A 19,674-nucleotide genomic window follows, 5' to 3' on the forward strand; every position below is an offset into this window, starting at 1 on the left:
CCCGCGCTCCTTTGCGTCACCGCCGCGCCTGCGCCGTGTGGAGGCCGCGCGGGGCTGGGTCCGCCCCTCACCGCCGCTGCCCGCGCGCTTCCGAGAGCTCCGCTCTGAGGGACCCTGCCCCGGCACCTCCGGTGGTCCCCTCCGCCCTGCCCGAGCCGGGAGGTCGGAGCCGGTGACATCCCTTCCAGCCTTGCCCGTTCTTCACAGAAAGGGTGGCCAGGCATTGGAATGCGCTGCCCGGCGTGCTGGTGGGCTCACTGTCCCTGGAGGTGTTCTGGAGCCAGTTCAGAGCAGGCAGCAGAGCTGGGGAGCGGTCACCAGTCTGAGAGGAGCAGCTGGGGCGGCTCAGCCTGGAGAAAAGGAGGCTCAGGGAGGACTTTCCTGCTCTCCACAAAACCCCCTGGTGACACGAGGGTGCAGCCAGGGGGAGGTCGGGCTCTGCTTCCAGGGAACAAGGGACAAGACAGGAGGACATAGCCTCAAGCTGCACCAGGAGGGGCTTAGGTTCGGAGGAATTCCTTCGTGTAAACGGTGATTAGACACTGAAAAACCGGCAGCCCAGTGTGAAATCCCCATCCCTGGAGGTGTTTACGGGAAGACCGCACGTGGCACTCACTGCCCTGGTCTGGCTGTCAAGGTGGGGATCGGCCACAGGTTGAATTCGATGATCTCAGAGGTCTTTTTCAGCCTCGGTGATTGACTCCGTGATTCTGTAGCTGGCCTGGGGGACCTTCACTGTGGGCAGTAGCACTGGCACAGCGATGAGCACCACGGTCCGTAACTGGTCAGGGAAGCTCGTCACGCTCACAGAGTGGGGCTTTCCAGGGGCAGGAGCCCCTGCGGGGGTACCCGGGCTGCAGGAGGAGGGCACGAGGAGGGGAATCCGGCTCCCCCGGCACCACAGCACCCGCCGGGCGCTGCCCGCACCTCCTCGGCCAGCCCTCTGGGGAGCAGCACAAGCTGTACTTGTCCCTCACTGCGGGGCTCACAGACCACGGAGTGGTGGTGGAGCAGCACGAGCAGTGGCTGTGCACGCTTCCACCTGGCGTTTGAGCTGATGAAACACCGAGTCGGGGCCAGTTCAGCCCCAGGCAGGCGTGTTTTTAGCATAGCCAAGCACTGGCTTCTGTAACTTTGTAGCACAAAGTTACAGAAGGGACACAGGGACAGGAAGAGTCAGTGACATCACCAGGGCAAGGGCGTATGAGGCGGGGTGAGAAATCGGGTATCTCCCCTTTTCCTTGCGGACTGACAGGCTCCTCCTTGGAGAGCACTGATTTCCTGCTTTGGAAGGGCAATGCATTGGATTGTAGGGTGGCCTTGTATTGTCACGTAGTACAACCGCTCCAGTCTTTTTCCACTTCAAGATTGGTTTGGAGGTTTTTAAAGTCTTGGGATTGAACAAAATTGCAAGGACATAGTTAAGTATTAAGTTGCTACTGCTTCCCCTGTAATCATGGAACCAAGCAGACATTCCTGTTCCCCCATGGTCGCAAGCATTACATAATGGCCTCTCTTTTGATACTAAGAAATTATAGTGTTGTCGCCTGTGTTTCATAATTTCACAGTGTTGCATTACTCTGTGTACTTTGGGGCTTATCCAAGCCCAGCTGAAGTGAAGGGGAAAATTCCTCTGGCTTCCAAACCCCACAAGTCTCCAAGGGGAAAGAACACACAGGAGCGCTTTGGGTGCACTTGGCTCTTTCACTAACTTTCCTTAGACCTACCTGGAGTAGTGCAAGAACTCATCATTCCAGCACCTCTCCTGAGAAAGCTTTCCAGCTCTCTGAGGAAGAACAGCAACATCTTGCATTTGCCATCTGTCAGACTTCCTGAAAGGAAGGGGGTGAGAGACAGAAAAGGTCCATGAACCTCTGGAAGATACCACCTTACCCAGGGTACACCATCTTGAGGGACTTCCTGAGACGCCTGCCCACACAAATTCATTCCCAGCCAGGCAAGGTAAGCTGATACTGTGATTGTATTTCCTGAGTTTTTTGGCTCGGGCTCATTTCTTACACTCCATGTGCCACTTACCCCAAGTGAACTGGTGCCCAATAGAGTCTATAAAGTTAGGCTTCTTGTATGTCATAGTATTTTAGTATTTGTACTCATGATGCATCTCAATATCCGTAATTAAACTCAGTGTTCACTGAGCAAAATTGCTCTGACCTTTCCAGAGCACAAAGGGAATCAGCCATGCTGCTGTTTACAGGGTAAGTGGCAGCAAGTTAATGCTTAACTATGTTATTGTAATTTTGTTCAGTCCTTCAAGACTGTTTGAAACCCATGTGACTGAAGCACAGCTCTCTTCCAGCGCATGACTGACCCATGTTTGGCCTTGGATTAGGTTTTGCAGTCATAGTCTCTTGCCCTAGTTGCCTGTGCATGTGTCTCATGCCTGAATGTCCAGTCCTGCAGCAGAAGACCGAGGGCACATCCTGTCTTGCATGAATGGCCAGGGAACTGTGAGGCCAAGGAGGGAAAAGTCCCAACAAGCAAGTTCAGGTTAGTAGATTGCTTGGTTAGGAGATATTTGCCCTTTTGGAAGTTGCCTGCCTGCACTGATCAGTAAGTAATGTTTTCTTCCTGAGGTGACTGTGTTAGCTTAGTACCATGAAAGTAGTTTTCCTCTGCAAAGAAACGAAGAACAAAAGGCATCTGAAGGGGCTGTGGATGACAGAGTTGTTTCCCTCATCTCTGAGAATGGAATGAGAAGAGCTTTTTGAAGACTTCTGTCAAGTGCTTCCTAGTGTTTTTAGAGTATACTAACAGGTTTCTAGCATGATTTACACATTACTAAAATGGAGAGGAACAGCAAAAGGGAGGCACCTGTATTTGACTTTTGGGGAGGGATAGCATGGCTGAGAAGGGAGAAGTGCTGGGAGATGGTGTTTGTGAGGTAGAGGGAGATACACTGGAGTGCAAGAGACAAGTCTGATGTGTTCCAGCTGAGATTTTGAGCTGCCCCTGTAAGCTGTGAGGGCATGTGAGATGGCAGGTTGGCAAGTGTGTGCAGCTGAAGGGAGGGGCTGCTGCAACCAGACAAGAATAAAGCTCCCTTAGGAAGAAGCCCTGCAAGGCTAGCCTGAATATCACAGGGCTTACCTGCAGCTGTGTCCAGGTGTCTTTGTGCATCTCCTCCCCTAGATCGTGTCTGATGATTGCAACACAATTTGCAGCGCAGCAACACAGCTGCCAATGCAGGGCCTGTTCCGGGCTGAGGCGCTGCAACTGCCTCCCCGTTCCAGCTGCACCAACAGGGCTCTTTCCCTCTTGATTTGTACCTTTTGCCAGAGGATGCTGCTTTGCCGGAGGGCACTGCTGATGGCCTCCAGCCAATGAGGGCTGGAAGCTGTCTGGAGAAAGAGGTGAAGCAAACCTCAGTAAATTTGCAGATCGGCACCAGGTTGGTTGGGAGCATTGATCTGCTCAAGGGCAGGAAGGTTCTGCAGGGAGACCTGGACAGACTCGATCAAAGGGCCGAGGACAGCAGCAAGAGGTTCAGTAAGGTCAAGTGCAACATCCTGTATTTGGGTTACAGCAACCTGCCGCAGGTCCAGCCTGGGGCAGGGGTGGCTTGAGAGCTGCTCAGCAGGAAGGGACTCTCGGATGCTGGTTGACAGCAGCTGGATATGAGCCAGCAGCATGGCCAAGAAGGCCAGTGGTCTCCTGGCCTCTATCAAGAGCATTGTATCCAGTAGGACCAGGGAAATCATTCCTTCCCTGTACTCAGCATTGGTGAGGCTGCGCTGCATTTAGTTCTGGGGCCTTCACCTCTAAAAGGACATTGAAGGGCTGTAGCATATCCAGAGAAGGGCAACAAGGCTCGAGAAGGGTCTAGAAAATATGCTCCATGAGGAACAGCTGAGGGAGCTGCGTTTGTTCAGCTTGGAGAAGGCTCGGGGGGACCTCATCGCTTTGCACAGCTCCCTGACATGAGGCTGTAGTGAGGTGGGACCGGTCCCTGCCGTGCCTGAAGTGAGACAACAGGAGGAAATGGCCCTAAGGCAAGACAGGGGAGATTCAGATTAGATATTAGAAAAAAAAAATCACTGTTCGAGTGGCCAGGCAATGGAATAGGTTACCAGGTAGGCGACGAGTCAGGAGGTGACACAGTCCGTGGAGGTGCACAAGGCGCTGGCTGACGTAGTTTAGCCATTACAGTGGCAGTGCAGGCTGCACGGTCGGACTGGATGATCTTGGAGGTTTTTTCCAACCTTGACGATTCTGCGATTCTATAAGGGCGTTGGTGGCGTTCCCGACGGAAAAACAAACCCCTCCGTCCGCGACGGTGGGCGAGCCGCAGGCGGGGCTGAGTCGCGGACCGGCCGGGAGGCGGCCCGGGGGCTCTCTGAGGCGGGACCCGCCTCCGCCCCCCGCCCCCCGGCCCGCGGCGCTGGGCGGGCCCGGCCGTGCGGAAGGGGCGGCCGGCGGAGCGCGCCCGGCGGCGGGAGCGGCGCTGGGCATGGGACGGGACGGGGCGCTGCCCCGGCGGGTACGTGCGGACGGGCGGCGGGGCCCGGGGCCGGGGCTCGCCCGGTGCGGGGCGGTGGGTCGGTCCCGCGGGGCCCGGGGCGGTGTCCGTGCGTGAGGAGCCGGCGCGGGGGTCCCGGCGTGGGCTCTGGCGCGGTCCCGGAGGGTCTGGCGGGGTGTGCTGAGGGCGGTGGGGGCCGGCGGGCACACGCGGGAGGCGATGCTCGCCCCGCACGCGTTGAAGCACCGGCGATCCGTGGTGTCCCGGGCCGGGGCTGTGAGCTGTCCCCGGAGAGTTGTCCCCAGGGGTAAGGCGTAGCGGGTTCTGAGCACAGCGTGTTCCCAGCCCGGGCTGGCCCGCAGGTGTTGACTGTTGAGAGCTGGAGGTTAACTCCGGTGAGGGGGTCCTCAAGCTGTTCTTTTTCTGTGACCGCTTGCCCCGGTAGCCTGGGTAGCTGGACCTTCCATTATCTTCACTGCAGCTGTGAATGAATACGTGGTCGTGAAAGCAGGATTTAATTTTTTTCCCCGATGTATTTCTCCTTGAGAAAGAAAGGGAACAGCTTTGGCTACCAGACTCCTTGGTTCACGGGCAGATGAATTCGAGATTAAGTTGAGCATAAACTTGTGAAACTGAGTTTGAATAAGGAGTGGAATGATTTATGAAGGAGTTGTTCCTGCCGGAGTAATTCTCTCTGCGGGTCATCAGACTGCGTTGGTATCAAGTAATGTAAATATTTTTAAGCCTGGGACTAATTATATTACCTCTGTTTTTCCTGCTGAAGAAGGAAACCCTGGGAGGTGTGCTGCTCTGTGCTCCCATCTTTGCAGAAATGCAGGCCAGGGAAGGGTTCCAGGGGCAGGTAGTTCCCCAAGCTGTTTGCCGTTGAAGTGCTGCCGGCAAGGCAGGACACGTTTTTCTTGGTGGTGGTCTCATGGCTTTTAGCTCACGTTATGTGATGCCTGCTTCAGGAAATAACTCTTCCAAAAATTTACTTAACCATTTCTTTAAGTCACCTTTTCTCTTGATTATTTCTTGTCAATCTCTCAAGCTTGGCAGGTCTGCTCTCTCAGGTGGTGTAGGGGGAGGTTATTTTAGTGAGAACTTTGAGGAGATTGTCAGTACTGTTAGACTTCTTTATGTAAAATTATGTGTTTAATGTGTGCTGGATTCTAAGAAACTGAAGCATGAGACTGTAGTGGGTTGTTTGGGTTTTTTTCCCAGTATTTATATATCTGGAAAGGGTGGCACTGTATATCAGTTGCAACTGATTTATATTTGCCTGAAGATGAAGAGAAAAGTCGAAGTTCCCTGGTGGCACATGGCCAGTTTCCATTACCTAGACCTTTGCAACCACTGTCGTGCCTTATTATTTTATGCTTGTAATTTGCACAGAGGTGCAATGTTAAGGTAGCTGTGGGCAAAGCTCCTCACATTACAGCTGGCTGATGTGTGAATGCCAAACACTGCGGAGATTTTCTGGTAAAGCATCTATTTCATTTCCTTCAGCTGCAACCTGTGGAGCAGGTGATGAATAATGTGGCTCAGGCAGTTCAGAAAGCTCTGTGGTGGAGCCCTGCTGTCTGACACTCATTGCTGGTAGCCCGGAGGTATAAATATGATGCTGCATGGTGGAATTTGTTTTCCCTTTTTTTGGGTGGGTGGGGTGAGTGTTAGCTGGTGGTTTTTTGTGTCTAGTAAGGACCGTTCTCCATAGAGAACTTCTCTGCCCTTGAATTACACAGAAAACCTGACTTGAAGTAACTCTGAACTTGGCATGTCCTGGGGCAGGACAGAGTTTGCTTTGCCTTCATTGTGTAAATGTTTTCCAGTACTGATTTGACTTAAATGACTTTATGTTCTTCTTCCCCATAAGACCAGGCTTTCTCCTGTTACACTGAACTTCTCTGAAGGTTCAGTTAGGGCTTAGATGCTGTGCTCCAATTCTGTCAGAAATGGGACAGCAAAGTAGAACTGTGGGAGGAGGGGAAATCTCATCCATAATTAACGTAGCTGAGTGCTGTCATAAGGAACTGTTTTCATGTGTGTTGTGGGACAAGATTTTTCCAGCAGAATTCACTCTTGTATTTCCTCTGCTGCTTATGTCCCTGGGTCTGGTTTGTGGAATTTCTGAGCTAGGGCAGTTGTGACTAAGCAGGTGCTTTGCTTTGACCATATGAAACACACCCTAATGTCACTTTGGAAAATCAGGGTCTGAGCACCAGAAACAGATTTATTCTCTTTGCAGGGCAAAATGAGGATAATACTGGAAAATATTATCAGTGTTAGTAGTTAACAATGTTAACAATTAAATAGTATTTGATTAGCATGCAAATGTTGATGGTGAAATGAATAATTCTGACTGCAGAATAGTGTATGGGTAGGATGCAGGAGGCAATACCTGAGGTCATGCATGCAAAACACAAGTTAGTTAAAAATGACTTAATTTTAATGAATATGCAGTTTCACGAATGTGAACACGGCTGTCCACTTAAAGTGAGGGAATGTTTGCATTTATCTGGTGGGGGTTTTTTTTGTTGTTTTTTTTTTTCCCTGTGTGTATTGCTCTTCTTTTTAATCTGCTTCTATTTAAATACACAGGGAAAAGAGAGAAATTAATGGGAGTTCTCTTTGCTTCGTTGTTGTTTTGTAAATCTCCCTAGGTTAATAAAGACACAGGAGAAATTGTTTCCTCAATTTTACCAAGACATCAGGTTAAAACACCTTCAGTTTTCCTTGGCAGAGGATGGGGGACAGAAAAGTTGTGCTCCCTTAGATTGTGTGTTGCTTTGAGCACACTGCTCTGTGCCTGTGGGGTGGCTTATCGAAGGCACAGGCACAAAAATCTGTAGTAGTGCCAGGCTTGTTGAATGCCAGGACAAGCTGCACCTTTTGGTGTAATTGGTTGCATTTCGACAGCTGCTGCTGCTCCCAGTGTGAGATGGAGGCTGGCAGGAATGGGCTTGTGGAAGGTATGGCTGGTGGGAATGACAGCTCTTGGGACTGTGCCTCAGAGGAGAGGGTGGGAATGCGGCACAGAGTCGGAGCTTTTCTGTGTCACTGCGCTTGTTGCTGACCCATGGAATAGCTGTAGTACCCCAGCTGGGACCAGATATGGGCTTGGAACTGAGGCTGCCCCAGAGAAATGGGCTGTCACTTTAGACAAAGAGAATTTTACCCAAAAGTTTGAATGCCCGAGGGCTTAAGTGTCTCCAGTGTGATACATGTAAGACCTGAAGAAGTTAGATATGTCAGCAGCGAGAAATGCATGAGCTCTGAATAGATGGACAATAAATGAAAGCAATTTTTTTGTTTTAGTTGTTACTAAATTAAAAGTGTATTTATTCTGCAGACCACTAGCAGATGGCTAGTCTGCTACAGGAGAAATTTAACTTCCAAGTAAGTTTCCAAAAATGGTTTCAGGGAATCTGTGAATTGTAACCTCAGTGTCAGCAAAAGCTAATGATCAAGGGAATGCTGTCTTGGACACAAATCTTCCTTTGTTATTTTAACACTTAAATAAAATGATTTTAATTTGTGGAAAGTTAATGGATACTCTTAATACTGAATTAACATTCCAGGGGCAATAAATTTATCTTGCTAATATGAAATTATCTCTTTCCATATACGGTTATAAACAGCCAGGAGACACATTACTTAATCAAGCAGGCTTTCTGACCTCTGCCCTGAGCCTTGCTAATTATGTGCTTTTGAAGCTTGTTCACCTCCAGTGTTTTGTTGGTTGGTCACCTTATTTTCTGTCAGTGTGTCGGAGCTCGGGCGATAATTTTTCTTTTTCTTGTGCCTTGCTGAACTTCAGCATGTTTGTGAATGTGTTTGGGTCCTGCTAAGTGAGCAAGATTGGTGGTTCTACACAGGCATGGGGCTGGAACAATAATTAGTTGGCGGAGTATTTATGTGTAACGGGTTGGCGTTACGTGGAAAAATCGCGTGAGCTTTAACTCTCTTGCTGTCTCATCTAACTGGAAACCAGTCTCATGGGGCACAGATTCCTGTCTGGTCAGTTTTAGTTCCAAGACTGTGCAAACGGAAAGTTGAAGAAAGGTATTTCAGAAAAGCTGAAAAGGGTGACATCTTTCCTGGTCCTGTTAACTCTTCTCCTTCCCAGCTGACACCCCCAGTGACAAGCTTTGCATGGCCCATGCACTGGTGCTCCCCAGCAGTTTCTGGCATGCTCGTGTTCAGGGACTCTGTGCTGGTGTTTGTGAAGGGGATAGAGGCACTGGAGTGTTAGATAACTCTGTCACTTAACCTGGAGGAGTTACACTGAGTAATACTGCATTCACTAACTGCAAGTCAGTATTTTAAAACAGTAGATTATGGTCTACTGCCAGGTTTATTTTTAAAAATCAGTGCAGGCTATTATTATTGATGCTAGCCCAGATCTTTGTGAGTGGTGGGCTTGCCTTACGTTGCTGCTGTAAATGTGGAGAGGTTGTATTTAGGTTAGTGTTGGGGGATTATTTTTCTTTAGGGTAAATCTATCAAAAAAGATCTCTCAGTGTACAAACGACTTCTCTGAGTGCACAGGGACTGCAGAGCAGTGTTAATGGTCCTGCCACGGACAGTGAGGCTCAAGGTCACGTCTGCTTGGAAGCCTGCCTTGATAAGTGTTCCCATTGCAGTGACCTCCATGGGTCACTTAGGGAATGCAGAAGTCCAGCTACAGCTGGTAAAGTTCGATGGTCTGGAGCTCTTCAACAAGAAGGCATGAGAGACAAACAAGCTAATATTCTGCTGTGTCTGGATTTTCAGAGAGAGATCAACCAAGGACTTTGTTAATGCTCCTTAAAGGAAATGAACTGCTGTGGAGGAGCAGTGTAGCTCTCTCAGTAATTAATACTTGGTTAGAGCGTAGGAAGGACTGTCAGCTTCTCTAGGGAAGAGTGATCACTCTTCACTCCTGGGGGCATCCGTGTTAAGGCTTGTTTTGTTGAACCAAGTTATAAATGGCCTGGAAGAGAGGCTGAGTAATGAAGTGACAGTGTATGCTGAAAATCACAGAATTAGGGTAGCAGAAACAAAAGCTGATTGCAGTAAGTTCTCACAATACTTGATTGTAGTTACTTGATACCAGCAGATGTAAACTAATGTGCACAAGGAATAAACAACTCCCTGTGCCTGTGCAGTGGTGAGCTCATGAGAATCTGTGCCACTCAAGAAAGCGATCTTTTAAATAATGCAGATAAGGCTCTGTGAAACTCGCTCAGCCGCAGTCAAAAACAACAACAAAAAAAGGCAAATAGAAATGACATCTCTAGGAAGAGAAGAGGGAGCAAACCAACATGCCATGGTGCAAATCCATTGTGGCTTTTGTGTAATGAATAACATACCCTCCCAAAGTTAGGGGCAGACATTCTCCCCTCTGCAAAGAGTTGTAGTTAATATTACAGAAAAGCACATGACTGAAGAGTTTTTGTAAAAAGAATAATCAAATAAACTGGAACTTAGCCTGGAAAATACATGTTAGAAAGTAGGAAGGATAAGAGGAAGGATTATGATAGAAATCTGCAGCCATGGGAATATCCCTGTTTATTTTGCCACCCCAGCATAGCAAGAATTAATGTGTGTCACGCGGCGCCAATGTAAAAGGTGGTGACTTTTGACAGAGGAGGTATAAAACCTTGTCCCCTTGACTCCCCAGAACCTTTCTGGGTCTGTGGCATCCTTTGATGAGACATTTCCCAGGTTTGCTGTGTGCATGTGCTTGTTTTACCCTGCTTGTTGTGGCACTGACCACCTCGTTCTTGTGCTGAAGAGCAGGTGAGCAGTCAGACCCCATCTGCCCTTTTCATGCTATTCATGACTTTGGAGATTATTATATTTCTCTGAAGTCACCTCTCTTCCGACCTGAAGTGTCTGGTCCTGCTCCATCATTCCTCACAGAATAGCTGTTCAAGATCTCTGGATCATCATTGCTGCCCATTTCTGAACTTTTTTTCCTGAGGCTACATGAAAATATTGGTCTCTAAAGGTAAACACCTTCCTCTTGAATAGAGTGTTCTCTCAGTGGATCTTTGAGCATTTTACAAAGGACAATAGTATCTTTATTTCCTCTTGGAAGATGAGCAGGAAGAAGGACAGAGTGAGTTAACCCAGGTGGTTATGAGAGCAGACACTTGAGAATGCATTATCTGAAAGCAGTGAGGCTGGAAAGGGGAAAACACTGTATAGGGATAATAGTGACTTTTGAAAGGCAACTCAAAAATTAATTTCTCCCTGTGGTTCTCATCTTTCCTGAATACTCTGCCCATTTTGGGCACAATTAAAGTGTGTGATTGAACCGGAAAAGCTTATGAGAGGGGCAGTGGGAATGCTTAGAGGTGCGAAGTGGCTTCTGCACTATGAGAACTGTATAAGCTAAGAGAAGGCAGAGGGATGACATGGAGTTCTGTAAATTTGGGACTGCTGTGGACAGTGTGCATGGAGGTGCAGTGTTTGTGCAGTGTCTCAGTACAAGATCTTGACATACTGAAGCTGGTGAGTGACAGGATTGAAAGTGGTGGAGGATGGTAGACTGTCTTGTCAAAAGATCCTCAGGATGCAGATAATTTCTGTTGAATCCAGGGGCGCTCAAACACACAGGAGAGAAATCCTCCAAAGGTTAGTAAGTACACACCAACCACATCCAGCTTCACAGTTCTCATGAACTGGGAACTGTTGGAGGTCAGGAGAATACTCCTAGGAAATATACCACGTCTTTCTAATACTGCTCCTTGAGCATTGGCATCTAACCACTGTTGGAGACAAAATGGTTTTTCCTGTGTTCTTGTGTAATCCTGAAGGATGGGATTCATCAAATGTAACTCATCATCTCAAAACTGGATTGTTAAACTCAGTGGGGTGATCTTTCTTTTTGAGGTGCCTCCCTATCTGCATTGCCTACATACAGCCCTGAACATTTCATGGCTGTGGAAGTGAGGTGAATCCCACCTCTGCCACGTTTTTGTAAGAACAATAGCAAGTTACAGACAGAACTCAAAGATTTATAGCAATGACTCTGAAGACATCTCTCAGACTCGCTGGCACTCCTGGAAAATGCTAAGAGGGGATTTGATTATACTGTGTTAGTACTTGTAGGTGAGGAAATTTGTCTTCCTGAAAGCTCTTTTAATTTAGTGTAAGAAAGTGGGATAGCTGCTTGTGGAACATGATGTTGAACATACTTCAGTGGGAAATGATGACCCTTTTCCTAGAATGTGTGTAATTAAATATTGAAGCACTTGAGAATATGAGGAAGTGTCCTCTGGTTCAAATAGAAGTGCTTACTTTGAGTAGGTCAGATCCTCTAACCAGGGTTATGAGGCAAGTTGGGATTTGTAGCTTGTTGCAGTTTCTAAAGCATAAAATAGCTTGGAGCTAAAACATTTAGAAATAAAGATGCTAAAGGTTCTGGATGCTGTGTCTGTCAGTGGTATAAGCCTCTGTAATCCCAAACTGTACGGGTACAATTATGAGCAGTTTCTTCTACTGTCACTGAAATGTGTGAAATTTCTGCGGGTCCTGAGGACTGAAAAGCTACACTTCCCACCCAAGTCCTGCCTACAAAATAGTTCTGTTGCCATTAAGCACATCAAAATATTATAAGCTGTAAATATGTAAGAGATACAGGACAAAGGAACAACTCAGATTTTTTTTCTTCTGAACTGTTTCAGTATAGGAAGAAAAGTTACTCTTTTCAATCTCCTGTTGTTTTTTGAGTAGTAATAAGTTGTACAAGTGATGGAGAGTTGTTAATCACTTCCTTTGTGATGGGATCCAAAATAATTTATTGTCTGGTTGTAAAATTTCCACTTTATTCAGCAGAACTGGATTTGTTTTAAAATTTTCTTTAAAAAAAGTCATTACTTTGCTATTTGTCTGCTTTTTCCTTCTACAATCCATATAGCTTGCTCCCAAATCTGCTTTGCTCAGTAATTCTAAACAAACCCCAATCATTTCTAAATGAGAAAAATACAGTAAAATGCTGATTTTTGGTACCACAAACCCGTCTAAGGGGGTAAGACCTGACACCTGATTACACAGGCATGGTGATACACCTGAAGCTATACTGTTGACTATCCAAATGACAAACCTCTTGTTCTGTCTTTGTTTTCTTTTGCAAGAGTACCAAACTGCAGGGTTGGTCCTACCACACCTTCCACTAGAAACAAGCAGTTCCACAGTGATGCTCAGGCCATGTCCTGGTGCAAGAAGGCTGGCTTACTCACTACTGTGTTATGGGGGTCTCTAGCTCCTGTTGCTAGTGCTGCAGATAAGGGTTCAAGAAGGCTCTTGGTGAGTTGGAGACTTTCAGAGCTGTTGGAGCCCTGTCCTGTATCTTTCTAGACTTCAGTTTGCAAGTGCTGGCTGACAGTCCCAAACTGAACAGATCGTCATTGTTCAGTTCTTTAACTACTGCATAATCTTTGCATGAATAGAATTTCTTGTGTGTCTTGTGGAATAACCTTTTATATAATTAGTATCTGAAATAATTTTTTCCTTTGGAAAGTAATTCATGTCATCTTGCAGAGATAGGACAGACATAAAGCATTATTCTGCAGTCACACAAGAAGCACTATTCATTCACAATTTGTGTTGTGAAGCCAGTCCTGTATCCCTGGGGCTGGGTTGGTTTCGTGGCAGCAGTACTAATTACAGAATCTTTCTGCAGTGTTTCTGAACTGGGGGCTGCTCTAGAGTCAAACTGGAATGAAGTTGCAGCCTGGACAGAGCCAAGTGGGAAAGTTTCTTGATGCATTTGATCTTTTCATCCTGCTCATAAATAGTAGGTTTTAGTCACCCACCAAGAGTCACAACTGAAGCTCAGCTTGAGGCTGTGTTCCCAGATCTGAAAAGAGGGATACTCCTCTCTTAGGCTTTGTCCTGACTAGGTTTGCATGCTGTGTCATGTTCAACAGATCACACTCAAATAAAGCTGCAAGCTGAACATGTCCTACCTTGGGCAAGGCAGTGGGAAAGGAGAGAAATTTCTGCTCTGCATCTGTAAGGATTTGTGCTGCTCCAGCCCTTGAATAACCGGAACATGTTTCTGCAGACAGTGATAATAAAACAATTAGTAAATAATTACTGAGAAGACATTAGTTAGTGTGGTAGGAAAGAGGATATTAGGGCTTTGTATTGATTGTTTGATTAATTCCTCCTCTGGCACAGCAGTAAAAGTTGCTGACAGCAGAGGCAGGAGGCAGCAATCCTGTGTTGGCCGGGGCAAATTTGTGTTTGCATTGTGTTGGTTTGTGATAGTACCAGAGGAATACAGGGAAATTGGAAAGGGATTAGAAAGTGCAGCAGTCACTGCATAAACACCTAGAGTTGTTATTGGACATAGCTGGCAATACAACATTAAACAACAAAAAAAAAAGCCCATTTAGGCTGGGAATCTAGGAGACCTTTTCCTTGAAGGAATGACCTTACAGACACAAAAACTTCATTGCTTGAAGGTGGCTTAATTAGAGAAACTGGCTTAGTCAGTGATGTGGCAGGAGGAAACTACCCTTGGAGTGGCAGAGGAAAAGGAGACAGTGAGTAATACATTATTGCTCTAATTAAGAAATAACTTTATCAAGATGTAATTATTGCCCAAATTAGGTATAAACCCAAACTATCATTGCTGCCTAAAGGAAGACCTGTCTCTCCTCGCTGTGTATGACATGGAGGAAGGAGCCCTTAGGAAGTCCTATGCTTTTTGAGAAGCAATATTAATTCTTCATCAAACTTGCTGTCCTGAAGGCCTCTCCTGTCTCTAAATATTATATAGTGATGATTTCAGGAAGTGCCAGAAGGCTTGTTTGAAGTTGATGGAGGCTCAGAAAAGGAAAAGCAGCAGACCTCTTACCCTGATGTGTTGAAGGGAGTCTGTGGATCAATGGACTTTTTGGAGGTCTAGCATGAATTTCCTGACAAAGCCCATGAAACACTGAGGAGCCTATAGCATTTTTAAACTGCTGCTCTGTTTCAGCAGAAGCCTGAGAGGACTGAGTGGAGGGTGTGAAGTGTGTTCCCTGGGTTTGTGAGTGATGGTGTGAGCACCTCAGGGTGTGAAAAGGGTTCTGTGCACGCCCTTACTCCACCGTGACTCACTGCAGTGGCTGGGGCACGCAGGATACCTGTGCTTGTCCCTGGGGAAGGGGCACAGCTGGTGCCACTGCTCATCCCTGAGCAAGGGGCACAGCTGGTACCACTGCTGATCTCTCAGGAAGGGGCACACCTCATAGCTCTGCTCATCCCTCGGCAGGGCCCTCCCGCGCCCCAGGGGCTCTGGGACAGTGCCAGTGGGTGTGGAGGGGAGCAGGCCAGGGCAGGAGAAGCTGGGGAGCTGGGATGGGCAGGTGGCAGCCTGTTACACAGCCCAGCGTGGCAGATAGCTCTTCATCCCGAGTGCAATCTTTTCAATGCCTTATGTAATCCAAAGAACAAAGCGGGAAGGGTTCTTTACCTGTGCCACTCCATATAACTGCCATGAGCACACACTGCACATCACAAATTCCACTGAACACTCTTGAATCGGTGCTTCTCAATTTTAAATTAAGGCTTTAAAATACGTAAAATGTGAACATTTACACTTGTGCTCCTCCAGTCGGTAATTACAACAGCACCAAACTCTTAGGGCACTGGCCTTGTGTGTGCTGTGTTTGTCCAGGCTTGGAGCTAAGCTGGTGGGATGGAACTGTGGGGAGGGCAGTACTTTCATCAGGTGCAGGCCTGGCCTTTTGTGGTGCTGGATATTTGCCTTTGAAGAAACAAAAATAAACATGTGCTGTGGAGTGACTTAGCTGTGTGATATAATAATGTTTTATTAAATAGTTTTCTGTTTGTACAGGAATAGAGGGTGCTCAGAATTTCACTAGGGTGTTTTAATTTGATTGTTCATGTATTAAAGAAAGATGAGGCTATGTCTAAAATTCAAGACCCTTAAATCTGAGATTTGCTTTTTTTCATAACAAACAGCTTTCGAGTTTCTTTGTGGTGCAGTCCTGATCATGATGATAAGAATGCAGCTGGAAATGACTGTGCTAAGTGTAAAACACTCAGTTCCTGGTTTTCATAAGCTTAACCTTTATACAAATGTTATTATCCTCAATGTCTACAGCAGTGGACTTACTGTATTAAATATGCTGCTATTTATGGGTTGTAAGAGAAACAGTTATTCCTCCTTAAATTATATTGCTATGGTCCCAGAGACCTTGGTGAAAGGCTGATGGAAACCAATGTGGCCTTTACTAAAGACTGTGCATTCTTAGAGGCATTCAGCTACTTTGCTGCAGGCTTTTCACAGCTTTTTATAATCCAGAGAGCTTGGAACTCCTGAAAGTGCTTTTCTCTACTGCCCTTTGCCTTATCTTTAGAGCCTTGGAAAACGAAAGGCAGAAATTCACAACAGGATCAAAATGTTTTGCTCTATTAGAATTAAAGGTAATGTTTTGCTTGGTCTGGGGAGGGAAAAATGCAAGTCTGAAAAAAAATTAATGAGTGGCTAAAATAGAGCTGTTAAAATGGCAGTACACAGACAGCCTGTGTATAAATATAGGCCAGCTCCTCAGCACTGCTCTTATATGGTAGATCTGAGTGAAAGAAGACTATCAGCCTACTCTGTTCTGTGCAGGCCTGTGTGCTGGTTGTTCTCTCTGGTGCCAGATGTTTGGTAGTAGACAAGGCTGTGTAATACATGGCAATCATAATGACTGTCACCTTTATTTCTACTGCAGGGACCTGTGTCACCAGTGTGAGAGAGGAATCTCCCAAGCACGCTGTGGATTTTTGTCTGTACGTGCTATTGGATTCTCTACCTTTTACTGACCCACCCAGAAAGAGAGAAAAAAAGTCAAACAGAAATTGTTGACTTGTCACTTCTGCCTAAGAGTTGGCTGGATTTTATGGCCTCTGCTAGAGAAGCTACCTGGACCATTGGAAATGGAGCAACTCGTGCTGTACCTCTGCTGAGCAAGGCTTTCTGCATGGAATACGAGCATCGAGGTGCCTTAAGTTAAACCATATGCAAGTTGCACTGGTTGTTGTAACCGTACTGCTGAAACCACTCCAGACTTCTCCAGGGCTTTCCAAGGCAGTAGCTCCTCACACAGTTTGGATGTTTCCAATTGACATTTGAACATTTTCATCCAATCTGGCGTGGCTGTGAAAAGTGAGCTTTTCCCTGTGAGGTTCGTGGTGAGTTTTGCCGCCTCACTTCCCAGCGTGGGCTGTGCTATGGCAGCGACCTACAGGCTGATGGTGACTTCAGTGAACTGCTACAGCAGCGTGGTGGTAGAGCAGCACTCCCAGCACACCGTGCACTACTGCACAGGCTCCTGCCAGCTCCTCAAACAGGGACTCACCTGCATAGTTGCACATCACAGTGTCTGTGCAGAGCTCAGTGTCCAAGATGCCAACCTGGACCAAAAAATTCCTGTTCCTGAAAATGGTCTTGCCTTGGCTGGAAATGAGGACTATCACCAAATCCTGCCAAATAGTGCGAGAATCAAGAAGGGCTCTTCAGTGCAAGCCTCCAGCAGTTTAAAAGACATTACTGGTGAGGCAATAAACCTTGCCAGTGGTAAAATAAAGGAATTCTCTTTTGAAAAGCCCAAAAACTCTTCCAGTCACGTGGCCTACAGAAAGGGAAGGAAAGTTCGGTCAGAATCTTTCAGCAGACGATCCTTTGATTTTGACTTGATTTATGGGCACTTTAACAATGATGAGAACTGCCCTCCGTGTGGCTCTTTGCAGAGCCCCTCACCTGTGGAGAAATGGCAGGAGAGCAATGATGCTCCAGAAGTCACCATGAATCCTGTGGTTCCCTTCTGCCCTCATTCCTTCCCCGAAGAAAACTTCATTACCCAGATTTTAGAAAAGCACAAGCTAGATGGTTCTTCTGGTGGGGATATTAAGGTGTGCCTGGACATCTTGCTCAAGTGCTCCGAGGATCTGAAAAAATGCACGGACATAATCAAACACTGCATCAAGAAGAAGTCTGCAGACGTCATTGGTGGGGGGAGCAGCAACGATCCCCTGGCTAATTCAGAGATGATATACATGAATCTGATGACAAGATTTTCTTCCTACCTGAAAAAGCTGCCCTTTGAGCTGAAGACAGCGGGGCAGAGAGAAGCGAGTGACTGGGCAGAGCTCATGAACTGTTTCCATGGCTTGCAGCAAACTCCCTTTCCCCTGGTATTTGGTGATGAGCAGCCACCCAGGTATGAAGATATCATTCAGCTGCCATCCTCAAGTGCAGTTCCTCTCGTTCTACCAGGTCAGGGTGAGGGGACAAGCACCTCCCAGTCCATCCAGACAGGTACTGTGAGCTTCACCTCCAACTCCCTGCCCGGTGTCCCTCCAGAGAGCAGCGTGAGAGCTGTGAAAGATGCTCTACCTCAGTCACCAGCCCCGAGCCCCTGCGACTGCGCGTCTGCCACCGAGGCGCTGTACATCGAGGAGGAGTCTGATGGGGACAGAACAGCAGGGACAGAGAAGAGGGCAGAGCAGAAGGGGGGCTGGCAGAGCCTGGAGCACAGCTACCAGCGTGCTGCTGCCTCAGACCTTCCTGCTGATGCTAAGGCAGAGCGGGCCAGGGCGGGTGATGCTCCCGAGAAAACTGCTCCTATAAAACCAGTGTCGGATCCTGTGTTGTGTGGTGCCCAAGCTGCTGTCCCCAAAGGAGCCCAGACATGCACTAGGGTGGACAAAGAGGAGATAGACAAACTGCTGCTGGACTTGGAGTGCTTTTCACAGAAAATGGAGAGTACTCTGAGGGAACCCTCTCGGAAGGAGGGTGAACCTGCCTCACTGCAGGTGTCTGGCAGGCAGGGTAGGCAGGCTCCACTTCAGGCTCTTGAACCCAACAGTAAACCTGCCGATCCCTCTTCTTCTTTGTCAAAAATCATGGAAACCAACGGTCATAAAATGGAAGAGGATGACAAAGCCCTTTTACTGCGAATCCTGGGAAGCATTGAGGACTTTGCCCAGGAGCTGGTGGAATTCCAGACAGGCAAGGGAAGTTTGTCCAAGGAGAGGGAAGTGATGCAAATTCTCCAGGAAACTTTAGCATCTCCTTCACAGTCCCTGCTTGCAGGGCAAAAAAGCCATGCTGGGGCTGCCTCCAGAGACTCTGCTCCAGCTTCAATTCAGCCGGCCTCAGAAGTTATAAAGGTAAGAGAACCGAACTTTTGATGGGATAGTGAGTAAAACAAACATGGGAAAATATAGGGGAGTGGGGGAATTACATCCGAGTGATGCATTGTGCTTTGAATGCTGCACTGTGGAATAATGTGTTCAACCTGGCAGAAATGTAGCCTGTATTTAAATATAAACAAAAAAAGGAAACTGAAACCCGTGAGAAAATAAAATAGATCCTGACATGGGGTTTCACCTTTGGGCTTGACCCTTTCCTGCTGGTGCTCCTGTAGACTGTTTACTTGTGGTTTAAATGGGTCCCCTATAATAGGCTATAGTAATAATTACTTTAATAAGCATAAATAATTACTTTATTTCTGGGACCAAGTATTGGACTACCTCTCAGCACTTCAGTGAGAACTGATTCTTCCATTTCTCCCTTTCCCATCTCTGAGCAGCCTTTCTTGTCCTCCTTGTGACTGGTTTCTAAAGAGACCGATCCTCCATGGGACAAAGGACAGAATCTCGGAGGATTTAGTTTTGCTTTCCCTGTCCCCAGTGCATGGAATCATGTGGATTCTGCATTGCTTGTATCTCAGATGAGGAGTAGGTTTTCCCAGGAAAAAGGGTCTTGATGGGAGCCTGCTTTAGAGGGAAGCCAGGGCTGTCTGTCGAGCACTTGCTGCTTTTCGTTTGGTGACTGCTGCCAAACTTCAAGAAAACTTGTTGCCATCCTTCCAAGTAGGCAGTAACTGTAGGGAGGACTTCAATTTCCAAAATCCCCCTTCCACATAGGCACTGAAAAAGTGCCCAGGTTGGAAGTGAACTTCCACTGCTTCTTCCAGTTGGAGCTTAATGTGCATGTTTTCAAAATTGACCACTTTTGCCCAAAATTTGATGCACTTCTGAAAGAGGGTGCATGAGTTGTCTTACCCTACGTGATGGGCACTGACATCCTTTTAGATCAGGCTCTCCAAGAGTTTTTATTGTTGCTCTGGGCAACTTTGCTTACAGAAAATGGTATTCTGATATTTCCAGCAAGGGAAAGAATATTTTTCCTCAGCGAG

At 47.2% G+C, this 19,674-nt stretch overlaps 1 protein-coding gene across 4 annotated transcripts in view; it reads left to right on the forward strand.

The window, feature by feature from the left end:
• Nucleotides 1–1,881: 1,881 nt before the first annotated feature.
• PPP2R3A (protein phosphatase 2 regulatory subunit B''alpha) overlaps nt 1,882–19,674 on the forward strand; it is a 56,027-nt gene continuing 38,234 nt past the window's right edge. Inside the window, exons 1-2 of one of the 4 annotated variants that reach the window (XM_040074796.2) lie at nt 1,882–1,962; nt 16,204–18,643. In XM_040074796.2, the coding sequence (XP_039930730.1) occupies nt 16,703–18,643 (1,941 nt within the window). In that variant the 5' untranslated portion in view covers nt 1,882–1,962; nt 16,204–16,702. Of the gene's footprint in view, nt 1,963–4,428; nt 4,499–4,718; nt 4,785–5,051; nt 5,202–16,203; nt 18,644–19,674 lie in introns of those variants that run through there. The other 3 variants (XM_040074794.2, XM_040074795.2, XM_058421857.1) reach the window with 3 other exon arrangements.

The sequence above is a fragment of the Hirundo rustica genome, chromosome 10, assembly GCF_015227805.2.
Source record: "Hirundo rustica isolate bHirRus1 chromosome 10, bHirRus1.pri.v3, whole genome shotgun sequence".
NCBI lineage: Eukaryota > Metazoa > Chordata > Aves > Passeriformes > Hirundinidae > Hirundo > Hirundo rustica.